At 43.4% G+C, this 14,698-nt stretch overlaps 1 protein-coding gene across 16 annotated transcripts in view; it reads right to left on the bottom strand.

Moving 5' to 3' along the window:
- DTNB (dystrobrevin beta) overlaps positions 1-14,698 on the bottom strand; it is a 243,457-nt gene that overhangs the window by 144,153 nt on the left and 84,606 nt on the right. For all 16 annotated transcript variants that reach the window (XR_006301093.1, XR_006301094.1, XR_006301095.1 and 13 more), the window contains exon 8: positions 12,811-12,977. Coding sequence is in view for 13 of the 16 variants with exons in the window: in XM_043604374.1 (XP_043460309.1) it covers positions 12,811-12,977 (167 nt within the window). In the remaining 3 variants the exon portion in view is untranslated. The remainder of the gene's footprint in view (positions 1-12,810; positions 12,978-14,698) is intronic.

The raw sequence follows: 14,698 nt of genomic DNA, 5'->3' as shown, positions 1-14,698 counted from the left end.
AACAAATGGAGTTTTTATTCCTACACAACCTCAATTGACTATTGCCAAGAATGGAAAGCAAGGTGATCAGAGCAATGTAATAGGACTGCACTACTGAGAATCAATACAAAGTTGGGGATCATGAATTTATGCTAATACTAGTCAGCCCTTTTGTATGGCTTTCTCCAGAAGTACTTAGGAGAAAGCAGACAGATTTAAGTCATCCATGCATTTAGTTGACAGAGATATGGACAAAAAATCACCGGACAATGGAGTTTATGGTACAGGAAGGAAGCGCTGTATCTAAAATGGTAAGGAGAAAAGAAAAATGAGAGGACTGAACGAAAGCAGACAGGTCAATGGAACAGAGGCTGGAAGACATGAGGGACGGTCTTAGGGAGAGATGATGAACAAGTCAGCTGGAACGACAATGGGTACCGACACAGAATGGGGTGTCTAAATCAGTGGTTTTCAAGTAGAGCAGGTGGAGTTGGCAAAAGGGTCCAGGTGTAAGTGAGGGAGTGGATGTCTGAGGCTCAGTGGAGGAGAAGACAGAGTTGGGGAAGTCAAGAAACTGTGTGGCCAGGGTCTTAAAAGATCTGACTATACAGATACTGAAACCAACCAAGAGGTGACCATAATTCTGGTACCAATCCATACAGGGGTGAAAGAAATTGACCAGAAAGTCAGGGGCTAACTGCAGTCAGGAAAGAAGAAGGGGGCTGGAGTTAAAATGGCATGAGCCTCAAGGCAGTATCCTGCTTCTTGTCATTGTTTGATCCAAGAGATTCAGGGTGTGATGGGCTAGAAGTGGAAGGTGGAAAGCAAGGAAGAAAATAACCAGGATGAGTAGTAGGATATGCAGAATTCTAAGGTGACTCTCAGCAACGCTTGTCCTCATCAAACCTCTCCCCTTTGAGCGTCATTGGAACCTGTGAGTATGATGAACTATCACTCCTTCGACTATGTCCCTACACAGTCCCTAATGTCCCTACATTACCCTGATGGGTTTGATCCAATCAGGTGAGCCCTTTAAAAGGAGCATTTTTTCTGGCTAGCTTCAGAAGAGAAAGTCGGGGATATGTGCTCCAGTAGGCTTGGAAGAAAGCAAATGTCCGTTCTGTAAGCTGCATATGGGGCCACATGGCAAGGAACTGCAGGTGGCCTCTGAGGAGAGTCACCCCTGGCTGGAAACTAGCAGGAAAATGGGGACCTCAATACCATATCTGCAACAAAATGAGTTCTGCCAACAACCAGTGAGCTGGCATGAGGACCTGCCAGTACTGATGATAACCAGAGCCTGAGCTGACACCTTGAATTCAGCCCAGGAAGACCTAGAGAATCTAGTCATGTCATTGCCTGGACTCCTGACATACAGAAACTAAAATAACAAATTTCTGCTTTAAGCTGCTAACTTTGTGTTATTTGTTATGCAGTAACAAGACACCAAAACAGTGTCCATAAACTGTTTACCCAGGAAATCCCAGCCTATGCATGTCGTCCCTGCATAAAGAATAGTGCCCCCTTTCACTCTAAAGTAAGTCTGCTTTATATGATAAATTATATAGCCACCCTAACAATAATTTCACTTCCCAACCCCTTAAAACTCACAGATGTGGGAGAATAAATAGCTACCACCTGAAGGGATGCAGGAGAAGGGGACGTTCTAGAGGACAGTCAACCTCAATTAAGATGGGGGTGAAAGAAAAGTTTCAAGAAGCAGTAAAAGTGAGGGAAGCTTTCTGATTACAGCAGGGGTTTTTTTGGTTTTTGTTTTTTGAGAGAGAGAGAGAGAGAGAGAGAGAGAGAGAGAGTGAGCAAACAGGGGAAGGGCAGAGGGAGAGAAAGAGAATCCCAAGGAGGCTCCACGCCCAGCATGGAGCCCAACTTGGAGCTCGATCTCATGACTGTGAGACCATGACCTGAGCTGAGATCCAGTCAGACACCTGACCAACTGAGCTACCCAGGAGCCCCAGGAGCAGCAGTTCTAAAGGTTCTTGAGATGTGGAGAACTGTAAGAAGGATGCGGGGGAGGGTAGGCAATGAATCACCAACAGATCACGATGGGAATGGCAGTGCCATGCAAAAGAGCAAGGCCAGATAGCTTCAATGGTGATAGCGACTCATGAACACGAGGTGGGAGCTATGGTGGACACGGTTTCAGCAGCTCCTCTGAGGACTGTGGGACGTTGGGCTAAATGCCTCATTTACAGATTTTGTTCGGAATGTCTTCATGTATTTGCCTTACCTCATGTTATAACTTGCCACAAGTGGGGATATTGCCCTATGCCTTTGAAAAAACCAATTCTTCTAAAAAGGAACTTTCATGCACTGCTGGTGGGAGATGAGCTGGTGCAACCACTGTGGAAACCAGCATGGACGCTGCACAACAAATTAAACATAGAACTATTATATGATCCAAAAATTCCACTACCAGGTATTTACCCAAAGAAAACAAAAACACTAACTGAAAAAGATAACACGCATCCCTATATTTATTGCACCATTATTTACGATAGTCAAATTTTGGAAGCAACCCAAGTGCCTATCAACAGATGAATGGATAAAGAATATGTGGTATATAGATACAATGAAATATTACTCAGCCATAATAAAGAATGAAGAATAAAGAACACCATTGGCAACAACATGGATGGATCTAGACAGCATAATGCTATGTGAAATAAGTCAGAGAAAGAAATACTATATAATGTCACTCATACATGGAATTTAAGAAACAAAACAAATGAACAAAGGGGGGAAAAAAAGAGACAAACCAAACAACAGACCCTTAACTCTGGAGAACAAACTGGTGGTTACCCAAGGGGAGGTGGGTGAGGAGAGGGGTAAAATAGGTGAAGGGGATTAAGAGGACACTTAAGATGATCACTGGGTGAGGTATAAAGTTGTTGACTCACTGTATTGTACACCTGAAACTAATACAACATTGTATGTTAACTGCACTTGAATTTTAAAAATTAATTAAAAAAAATTTTTAAATCCTCCTGCCTAGTTTTACACTCTATACAAAGGAGTTATTTAATTATGATGTGACTATTTGGAACTGGGCAGAAGTGTACCAAGAGGCACGGCATACCTTCTTCTCACTGAATGCAAATTCTCTCAGAATTCAAGAGATGTGAGGAGAGGTGCACTAGTCACATGAGAATTAAATACCTGACAGAGGCCTTGGTCTCTGACAACAGAGTATGTTCTGAGTCAGTAAGGTAAATTATTTAATATCACTAATGCCCAAACAAGTATCCTAGACACGTGTGTTGCCTGTTAATATTTATTTTTTAAAAAGATGCAATAATATTAACAGATTGCTAAACAAATCCAAGTACTTCCTCATTTATAGATTTTTGAAGAACAAGAGAAGTAACTTTGTTCAGAGGTGGAGTCTGCCCTCTGCTGGGAAGAAAGACGAAACTTCCACATATTCCATATTACGTAACTGCCTCTACTGAGGCACTCAGCTAATAAATGGTAGCTGTGCTACAAGTGTATTTTGTATAAACACACACACACACACACACACACACACACACACACACACACTTCCTGCCAAGTGGAAATCAGTCAAATACCTCTTGGTAAAGTGAAGACCAGGGTAAGCAGAGATCTGAATGTAAAGCACAGGGAAGGTCAGGAAATGGCTTCTTTCTAGCCCTCCTCATATATCTAGAAAGGGTTAAGAGTTTCTCTTTGGGAAAATGGAAAAGTTCCAGACAGATGGTGGTGATGGTTGCACAATAATATGAATGTGCTGAATGCCAGTGAAGTGGACACCTAAAAAGAGATAAAATGTAAATTTTATGTTGTACATATTTCACAGTAACTGAAAGAGAGAGATGAGAGATAGAGGAAGAGGAAGAGGGGGAGGAAAAGAGGGAGGGAAGGATGCATAAAGTAAAACAGAAAAGCATGGATGCCCCAACCAAGGAAAATGAAGGTCAGGGTTAAGATCATTAAACAGGGATTAAAAACAACAGCACTATATTTGAAATAGTTTAAAAGAATCTTTCTCCAAATCTGAATCATTTAAATAAAGGAATAAAAGTCCCAGTAAACATTATGCATCGTTGTTTTAACAAAGTGCTCTTTTAAAAAGCATAACTTCGTAGAAAAATAGGGTAGTCTCTATGGCTGAATTAACCATTTAAACAGAAATGCTTGTTCGGGTCGTAAGGCTTTCCTCCTGTGTGGCAGACTTGGATGCACGGCTGGGTGTCCTTTCATTCACCCATTTAACAGATCCTTACTGAGCATTAACTATAGGCCAGGAAATTATCTCCAAACGTAACTGCACCGTCCCACTCACCACACCACACATGCTCCTTGTGATGGGACTTTACCCCCACCACCGCCACCAGCATCCTCTCCCTCCCCTGAGCTGGACTGCCCCTAGTGCCTTGACCCTGCAACCAAAAGAAGTTGGCAGAATGTGGCTGCGTGACTTCCACAGCTCAGGCAGAAAAGGCCTGACGGGTTTCCCCTAGTCCTCTTGGAACACTTGGTTCTCCAGATGCTCCCTCAGGGGATGCTGTCTCTGAAAACACCGCCACCATGCTGCGGAAAGCAGAGGCCACGTTCAGAGGCCACACAGGTGGCTCCAGTCTACAGTGTGGCTGAGTCCAGCCTTCTAACCATCCCAGGGCAGACACTGGCCAAGCGAGTGAAGAAGCACCCACCCCACTGGTACTTCAGTCATCCAGCAGAGACCTCAGAGGTCATGGAGCAGGAACAACCCAGCCCCCCTACCGTATTCAAATTCCTGACACCAAACCCGTGGGTGAAATAAAATGGTTGTTTTTTGGGAGCGTCTGAGTGGCTCAGTCGGTTAAGCGTCCGATTTCGGCTCAGGTCATGATCTCACGGTTCGTGAATTCAAGCCCCGCGTCGGGCTCTGTGCTGACAGCTCCGAGACTGGAGCCCGCTTCGGATTCTGTGTCTCCTTCTGTCTGCCCCTCTGCTGCTTGCACTCTGTCTCTCGCATTGTGTCAAAAATAAATAATAAGACGTTAAAAAAAAAATGGTTGTTTTATGTGACCAGTTTGGGAGTGGCTTATTTTGTAGCAACTGAAATACTGTACGTGCAGGCCTCCTAATGGCAAGGTTACTTGAAATATGACCCAAGACCAAGAGAAGATGATGACTATATCCTTGCAAACTGGAATATAAAAATCCATGCTGATTCCATGGCCCACTGTCTTGTTTCCATGTGGAGGACCTTCTCTGGAGGACCCCAGCAGGTGGTCACTCTCTGCCCCTCGCTCCTCGGACCAGACTGGTTGGTTCTAGAGAAGGAACGAACATGCTAGCTCAGCCTCGTTCCCTCCCCTGTTTGCTGGTATCTGCAAGCTCTACAGAAAGCAAACATGCTTCTCTGCTCCCAGAGCCATGAGCCTCCAGGCTCCGCTGCGTGCTGGGAAGGCCCACCTTGGGTTGGCTTATATTCAGTTCAGGGGCTACTGGCAGTCCATTATTTCCTCACAGTTAAAACCACCTTCTCAAACAGACTGCCATGTGCCCAACTCCCAGCTGCAATTGTGAGTGGGGAAAAGTGAAGTGGGATTAATTGAGTCTCCTAAAATCCTGCCAAGAACTGCTATTAGAAAAAAAGTCTTAGGGGGCACCTGGGGGGCTCAGTCAGTTAAGCATCCAACTCTTGATTTCAGCTCAGGTCATGATCCCAGAGTCAGGGGGTCGAGCCCGGCATCGTGCTCTGCGCTGAGCATGGAGCCTGCTTGGGATTTCCCCTGCCCCTCTCTCCTGCTTGCGCTTTCTCTCAAAAGAGAAGAGAAGAGAAGAGAAGAGAAGAGAAGAGAAGAGAAGAGAAGAGAAGAGAGGAGAGGAGAAGAGAAGAGAGAAGAGAGGAGAAGAGAAAAGAAAAAAGGAAAGGAAAGGAAAGGAAAGGAAAGGAAAGGAAAGGAAAGGAAAGGAAAGGAAAGGGAAAGAAAAAAGAAAAAAGAAAGGAAAAGAAAGGAAGAAACGAGAAGGAAGGAAGGAAGGAAGGAAGGAAGGAAGGAAGGAAGGAAAGAAAGAAAGAAAGAAAGAAAGAAAGAAAGAAAGAAAGAAAGAAAGAAAGAAAGAAGGAAGAAAGGAAAGAAAGGTTAGAAATAGATATTCACTGACAGTTGTCTATACTCTCTGTCTCCATCTCTCTCCCCTCTCCCTCTTGCACCCACTTGCATCGGGTTTTGTCCCCACCACTCCACAGAAACTGTTCTTGCAAGACCACCTCTACATTGTTAGATGAGGGGCCACTTCTCCATCTTCTCCCTTGACTGTCACAGCACTGGACACAGAGGATCAATCCCTCCTCCTCAAAACACCCTTCACGCATAGTCCAGAACACCACCCTCTCCTGGCTTTCACCTTGTGTCACTGTTCACAGGTTCCTCCTCTTCTCCAAGATGTCTTAATGATGAGCCCTGAGGGCAGTTCTCATTCCTCTTCTCTTCTTTCTTCTCGCCTCTATCTCCACTCACTTGGTGCTACTGTTCAGTTGCATGGCTTTACATATCAACCACTTGCCAATGACCCGCAAGCTGACATCTCTATCTCAGACTTCTTTATGTTTAGACTCATATGCAGTGGCCTATCCAACAACTCCCTATGTCTAGTAAGCAACTTAAATCCAACTGAACTGAATTCCCAGAGTGAACTCTCAATCCTAACCTCTACATGTACTCCATCCACAGCTGTCTCATCTCGGCTGATGACAATTCCATCCTTCTAGCTGTTTAGGACAAAATCTTCACTCCTGTCTTCTCACAAGCCACATCCAACCCATTAGGCAGATTCAGAAAGTAAATTCTAGTTCTACCCTTGTCACCACCTCTACTGCTACCATCCTACCGTATCTTGTTTTGATTACTGCAATCATCTCTCCTGAAATGCTCTTCCTGCTTCTATCTTTTCCTCCCACTTTACTCTTTACATGCTATCCAGACTGATCATTTTAAAAGATAAATCAAGCCATGCCATTCCTCTACTCAAAACCCTATAGACTCACATTCTGGGGTAAGTGGGTGGCTCAGCTGGTTGAGCGTGCAACTATTCTTTTCTAGTGTTTATTTATTTTGAGAGAGAGACAGAGAGAGAGAGAGAGAGACAGAGAGAGAGAGAGAGAGAGAGAGAGAGAGAGAGAGACAGGTACTGAGAGGGGGAGAGAAAGAATCCCAGCAATGTCTGTGCTGTCAGCACAAAGCCCAACACAGGGCTTGATCTCACCAACTGTGAGGTCATGACCTGAGCTGATATCAAGAGTTGGATGCTTAACTGACTGAGCTACCTGGATGCCCAGAGCACCTGACTCTTCAATTTGGCTCTAGTCATGGTCTCAGGATCCCAGGATCCTGAGTCAGGCTCTGTGTTGAATGTGGAGCCTGCTTGGGATTCTCTCACTCCCTCTCTTTCTGCCCCTACCCTACTCATATTCATTCGTTCTCTCTCTCTCTCTCTCTCTCTCTCTCTCTCTCTCCGGTAAAAAAAATAAAGACTCCTCATTCCACTAGAGTTAAGGCCAACATCCTTATTATGGTCAGAAAGGCCCTTGTGAGCTGTCCTCCTTTCCTATAGACCTCCTCCTGTTGACTCCACTCTGGCCACATAAGCTTCTCTGCTGTTCCCTGAACTCAGAAACACACTCCTACTCACAGGATTCATGCTGAAAATGCCTCCTCTTCCCCAGATGTCTACTATCATACACCAAAGACTCTGTTCAAATCTCACTTTCTCAACAAGGCCTCTATGACCCTATACTCTGGATTCTGCTTTTTGATTTCTTGTTCATGTGCAAGTCCAGTGTAAATTGGCAGAGGGGCTCTGATCCATCTACTAGGTACCCAGCTCCCTTTCATGCAAGGGCTTCTGCCGCTATTACTTTCTTCAAAGATCATCCCATGTGGCCAATGTCTAGTGGGAGTGGGAAGGGTAAAGAGAAGATGAGACACATCTGCTTTAAACAGCCCTGACCCAGAAGTAACACAGATCACCTGCAAACAAATCCCACCGGTCAGAACTAGTCATATGGCCGTGTCAGGCTGCACGGATGACGGGCTAGATCATCCAGGTACAGGTCCAGGAAGAAAAGCAAAACATGGATATAGATAAGTACTTCTGATCACAAAATGTTTCCTCCCTTTTCCTACAAACAAAACACACTCAAACCTCTCCAAAAAGAAAATGTGAAGTGCCACTCAGTCCGTGCATCTAAAGACAAGTCCAGGACGTCTGGGTCTATCACAGTCTTCTTCATCAGGATCATGTGTAGCTCCAAATGATGGACCCTATGAACGGATCGGGCAGATGATCCACACCCACCTTCCCCAGGCCCAACACACAATGGAGGAGCACAAGCACAAGGTTCTTCCTTATCTAATATCCTCCTTGGCAAAGTGGGCTCTGGCATGCCCTTCCTAGAGGCCGTACAGCCTTCACAGACCACCTCTTTCCAGAGCAAGTTCTGGGTCGTTAGAAAGTAGTCTTACAGTTAGAACAGTCAGGGGCTTGTTAAGTGCAGGCTCCTAGTTCCTTTGCCAATATATAATTCCCTCAAAAACTTAGTAGGCCTTTGATCTATTTGTTTCCAGTCAGTTCCATGTGCCAGTAACCGCACACAAAGTCCTTTCCTGGACATAATTCTTAAGGCTGATTTATGTCTTTGCCTCCGTTCCTCTCGCTTTGAACTAACAGAAGCCACCTGGAGTCCAGATGAAACAACAGGTCAGCAGTTTCCAACGTTGGCTGCACGATGCAATCACTTGGGGGAACTTTTAAAAACTGTCTTATCTAGGTTTCATGTACCTTTGACCCATTAAATCAGAAGCTATGTAAGTGAGAGCAAGGTAATTCTGATGAACAGCCAAGAATGAGAACTCATGCCCTGATCCGATCTTTGCCATAGGACTGTCATCTTTCTTTGACTGAGAAGGTTCACTAGGCCTTTGTGGCTCAAAGCCTTTCTCAACTCTTACCTATTGCTCTCCAGGGTCTACAAGCAATCTGTTTTTCCTGTCACTGCTCCAACTGTCAGAACTTTCTCTATTCCCTTTCATTTTTTGCTTGAAAACTAGACAATTCTTTCTTAAGCTCATCTCTTTCGTGTAAGACCTAACAAAAGACAGTCAACACACACTCGCACTTCAATCCTTTCCAACATTTGACCCAGAGCTCAGGTGGCAAGAAGTGGACCTTCTAAGTTATTATGGATGACAAATTTAGCCACTGGTCACCACTGCATAACATAGATTTCTGTCCTTCCCACCTCCAACATCGGTGTCCTTATCAGGGCTACCTGACTGCTAAGCCAACAACACAAATCTCAAGGTTTTGCGGTAATAGAACTTACTTCCAGAACCAGCTACTATAGCCAACACTAAAACCTCAGTAGCTTAACACAAGGTTTCTCTCTTGCTCCTAGCTCTCTTGATCAAAGTCAAGCAGGGAAACAGGATATTCTTCTCCACCCATCATTCAAGGACCCAGTTTCCTTTCATTTATGGTTTCATCTTCCTCTGGGTCCTAATGAAGTTCTCTCCCCTAAGCTGTGGTAGAGAGGACAGAAAAGGCCCTCGGCTATTAATGGTCTTATTCTGGGAAGACACATATCACTCTGTTCACATTCCACTGCTAACTGGTATTTACATGGTTTTTCTTAGATACAGGGAAGCTGAGAAATGTAGTCTAGATGCATGCCAAGCAAAAATGGGAAAAGAGCAATGTCAGTGAGCCCTCATGGTCTCTTTCACACCCCTTAAAATTCAAGCCCCACTGAGCAGGAATCTTTGTCCGGTTCTGTTCGTAGATGTATCTCATAAGCCTGTAATAGTGCCTGGTACGCACAGCATGAGTTCAAATAATATCTTTTGAATGAATAATGAATGCACAGAATGAATCACCATATAGCATTTTTTTCTAAAGTAAAGTCAAATGAATGGATTGATGCCTGACAGAATAATGAATTATATTGCATAGTTACTTAGACAAAATATTAAACAAACTTTTGGAAAAATCAAAATAAACTTCCAAACACCAATATAACACCTATCAAATCTACAATGCAAATTCATATACAAACTTGTTAAACGTACACTAAATGTATCCCTTGTGAACACAGAGAAATAGTTATTCAAATACTCGTATAAACAGTGGGCAAATGTCAAAGAAATGACTATTAAAGAGATTACACATCTTTTTGTTAGTGGAAACTTCTTTACCCACATCAGTCTCAAAATTCATTCAGATCTTCCTCAAAGAGCAAGGGTATTATACATACAGAGTTCTAATCCTGAAAACAAGTCACATACATACACACACACACACACACACACACTGCTAAAAAACGTTACCAAGATGCATCAATCACACATAATGCACATACTCATCAAAATTCAAAACAGATAGCAACTTCAAAATGATGCATGCGTATTGTTCATGACTTTTCTTGAAATCTTAAGTCACTATAACAAAAATAAATAAAATTTAAAAAACAACAAAGCTGAAATAAAAATAACAACAAATGGGGATATGACTTACTACACAAGAGTGTTATGAGAATCAAGCAGAAGCACAAAAATTCACTGTGATTTCCGTACTTTATGTATGCTTTTGCTCAATGAAATAAAGCACAGGAAAACCTGCTTTGTAAATCATAAAGCAATATTCAGTGACTTATATTTTAAAAAAATGTAAAATTCCCATTTCTAAAAGGGTTATAAATTAGCTAAATGAGCAAGTTCAAATTAAGATGAACAAGTTCCTCATTCTCTCTCTGTTTTTTAAATTTTTTTAATGTTTATTTATTTTGAAGGGGAGAAAGACAGAGTGTGAGCGGGGGAGGGGCAGAGAGAGAGAGAGGGAGACACAGAATCTGAAGCAGGCTCCAGGCTCTGAGCTGTCAGCACAGAGCCCGATGTGGGACTCACGAACCATGAGATCATGACCTGAGCCGAAGTTGGACGCCTAACTGGCTGAGCTACCCAGGCACCCCAAGCTCCTCATTCTCCAGCCCAACATGTAGATGAGAATTGTCAAAAGAAACATCCCAATGAATCCGATCATTACAAAAGGTAACAGAGCAAAGAGCTATCTCAGTGCTGAGAGTTAGACTCTAAACAAAAAACAGTGGGAAAAACATTAACAAATCATTTACCACCAAGGGACACTTGTACTTTAAGAAAGGGAAAAGCAACAACTTGGAAATCTATAAATTATCTCTATTCAATGAAAAAGGGAAGAGACTACTACGTTGTATTTTTTTCCTTTGCTTGTTTAAAAAAATTTTAAATAATCACTCCTCAACCAAAAACAGGATTAGAATTTACAACACAACAAAACCCCAGATAGGATGTTCAGTTTAACACAAATTTTATGGTTAAGTGTAACTGAAAACCTATCTGATAAAAACAAAAAACAAAAAACAAAAACCTACCTCTAACATGTCAGAGATGTAGGAAGTAAAGTGCACACATGGATTGAAAGTTGTTCTTTTTTTTTTTTTTTAACTAATCCCTGATATGAACTTACCTTCTTTTTGTTCTTGGTTGAGTTTTAAAAAGACTAATTAGAAAAAAGGGAAAGAAAAAAAAATCCTGATTATTGAAGCTTTCTAAATACTTAAAGTCCAGTAGGATGACCAAGGGTAAGAACCTAAATCCTGAATTACACTTACGACCCTCTATATGTTCTACCCTTTAGCAAACCAACCAACCAACAAATGAAAACCAGAGGGAAAAGTTTTTAAAACAACTTTTTGGAAATAAAAGTACGGCATTTTGTGGGGGTTGCCTGGGTGGCTCAGTCGGTTGAGCACCTGACTTCGGCTCAGGTCATAATCTCATGGTTCGTGAGTTCAAGTCCCACATCGGGCTCTCTGCAGTCAGTGAACAGTCCTCCTCTTTCTCTGCCCCTCCCTGCTCCCCACCCCTCTCTCTCTCTCTCTCTCTCTCTCTCGAAAATAAACATTAAAAAAATATATGGCATTTTTAAGACTCTGAAAATAAATTGAGAGACGGGAAGAAAAATGATTGATGCTAAGCTTGTTGCATGATTTGTAAACACTACAGGAAAATCACACATCAACCTCCACCCAAATACTGTTACTTAAAAGACTACTTTTGGGGCGCCTGGGTGGCGCAGTCGGTTAAGCGTCCGACTTCAGCTCAGGTCACGATCTCGCGGTCCATGAGTTCGGGCCCCGCGTCGGGCTCTGGGCTGATGGCTCAGAGCCTGGAGCCTGCTTCCGATTCTGTGTCTCCTTCTCTCTCTGCCCCTCCCCCCTTCATGCTCTGTCTCTCTCTGTCTCAAAAATAAATAAACGTTAAAAAAAATTTTTTTAATAAAAATAAAAGACTACTTTTGAAAATAAGGACACTGATGTGGCAACTGTAAAATACAGTATTTCCCCAACTTCAGAGAGACAAAAATTAACCCCTTTATTTCATGCAGCTTTCTTTACCCCATTTAAGCCCTACAGACGTGAAGAAAATATGCTTTAAAAAAAAGAACTTTCAATCCCACGTAAAGCTCAGAGAGGAAGCTTTGGGAGAATACCCTTTGCACAGTTTTAAAATAAGAAGACACTTCTCGCTTACTTTTCCATTTCAACTGTAATAATACCTCCAGCTCCTGAAACTTTAAAGATTCTGCTTTTAAAATCAGGTGATGAAGCGCAACACGCTCGCAACCCATCCCAAGTGTTGGCACCTAGATCTGACTGCACCACGTCCCTCTTTGCCAGGGACCTATCGGGAAACCCTCCTGGTGCTGTTGGCGATGAAAGATGAACAGCGGGGGACCCGGACTGACACACGAAGCAGTTACCCAGGAGGAGTGCTCCTTCATCTGGTGTTGGTTGCTGTGAGGGCCGCTGGCGTGGCCACGCCAAAAGCAGTTTTGGCAGAGCTGGTAGTTGTGGCACTGCTGGCATCGGTACCGGAAGCCCATCATACTCTCACACAGGCAATAGGAGCACTCCACGGGGTGGAAGACTTGTGGCAGGCAGACAGCAGGGCAGGGGAGAAGGGGCGGGAGAGGAGGAGAAGCAAGTTATCTTACTTTCACTCGGAGAGTCAAGTCAATACACTGGAAAACCACACCTGATGCAAAAAAGCAAAAGTGAAAACAACACTAACACTGAAAACTCTGAAGCATCTCCTAGTTAACTGAGCCGCCATTTACTAGAATAAGGGGGGAAAACAATAAATGAGAAAAGTTTTTCAAGTTACAATATTACATTCCAGGGGTGCCCGGTGGCTTAATAGGTTAAGCCTCTAACTCTTTAAAAAAAATTTTTTTTCAACGTTTATTTATTTTGGGGACAGAGAGAGACAGAGCATGAACGGGGGAAGGGCAGAGAGAGAGGGAGACACAGAATCGGAAACAGGCTCCCGGCTCTGAGCCATCAGCCCAGAGCCCGACGCGGGGCTCAAACTCACGGACCGCAAGATCGTGACCTGGCTGAAGTCGGACGCTTAACCGACTGCGCCACCCAGACGCCCCAAGCCTCTAACTCTTGATACAGGCTTAGTCCGTGACCTCCTGGCGGTGACATTGAGCCCCCTGTCGGGCTCCACTCTGAGCATGGAACCTGCTGAGACTGTCTCCCTCCCTCTCTGCCCCTCCCCTGCTCATGTGTTGCATGTGCACGCGTGCTTGCTTGCTCTCTCTCAAAATAAATAAATAAACATTAAAGAGAAGAATATTACCTTCCAATTCACCTTAGAAAATAACCAATTTCTTTAAAACGAGACTCATGCTTCTCAAATTCAGATAAATATATAAGAAGAGAAACTTTCAGTCTAAAATTTATTTTTCAAACCCATTGCTTTTTAAAGAGATTTATCGGGGCGCCTGGGTGGCGCAGTCGGTTAAGCGTCCGACTTCAGCCAGGTCACGATCTCGCGGTCCGGGAGTTCGAGCCCCGCGTCAGGCTCTGGGCTGATGGCTCAGAGCCTGGAGCCTGTTTCCGATTCTGTGTCTCCCTCTCTCTCTGCCCCTCCCCCGTTCATGCTGTGTCTCTCCCTGTCCCAAAAATAAATAAACGTTAAAGAGATGTATCATTGTCAGCTGTACAGACATTTGTTTCCTTTGCTAATAACACCTGGAATGATATACTATGGGTGTCTGTTACCTGAAAATGGTATTTTACACAGTACCTTCAACTGAAGGCCTTCAAATGTTGGCTGAACTAAATGCTACAACATGCCTGGGCACAAGTTTGTGGTTACTGGTAAAAAAAGTAAGGCTAGACATATTACCATGTTAGTTTTAGGTAAGAGTTCTAAGTAGCAAAACAGTAAAATAAAGTACTCTAGACCAACAAAGCAGTGGGGATTTGGAGGAAGGGAATCTTAGGGACCTGTCACCCTTTTCTCCGTTCATACAGCATGTCACCTTATGCAAACCTGCTAGGTACCAGTCAGGATTCATAGAGATTGCTGGGATTCTCTTACAGCCTGAACATCCAGTTCACTGAGTGGGAAGTGGGCAATGCATAACTATATATTAAAGACAGTTGTTTATTCTTTTAAGTGTTGGTAACATAATTGTTCCCTCTGGCAATTCAATTCTGAACACAAGGAATGGAAGTCAATAGGAAAAGGGCATATAGTATTCCAATCTTCATTTAAATAACTCTTTCTAGCAATATGTATACAAATCCAATCTTATTTCAATAATAAGGGTTTGGGGGGGCGCCTGGGTGGCTCAG

Source organism: Prionailurus bengalensis, chromosome A3 (genome assembly GCF_016509475.1).
Source record: "Prionailurus bengalensis isolate Pbe53 chromosome A3, Fcat_Pben_1.1_paternal_pri, whole genome shotgun sequence".
Lineage (NCBI taxonomy): Eukaryota > Metazoa > Chordata > Mammalia > Carnivora > Felidae > Prionailurus > Prionailurus bengalensis.
Note: the sequence above shows the minus strand (reverse complement) of the source record. Positions and strands in the feature narration are given on the sequence as shown.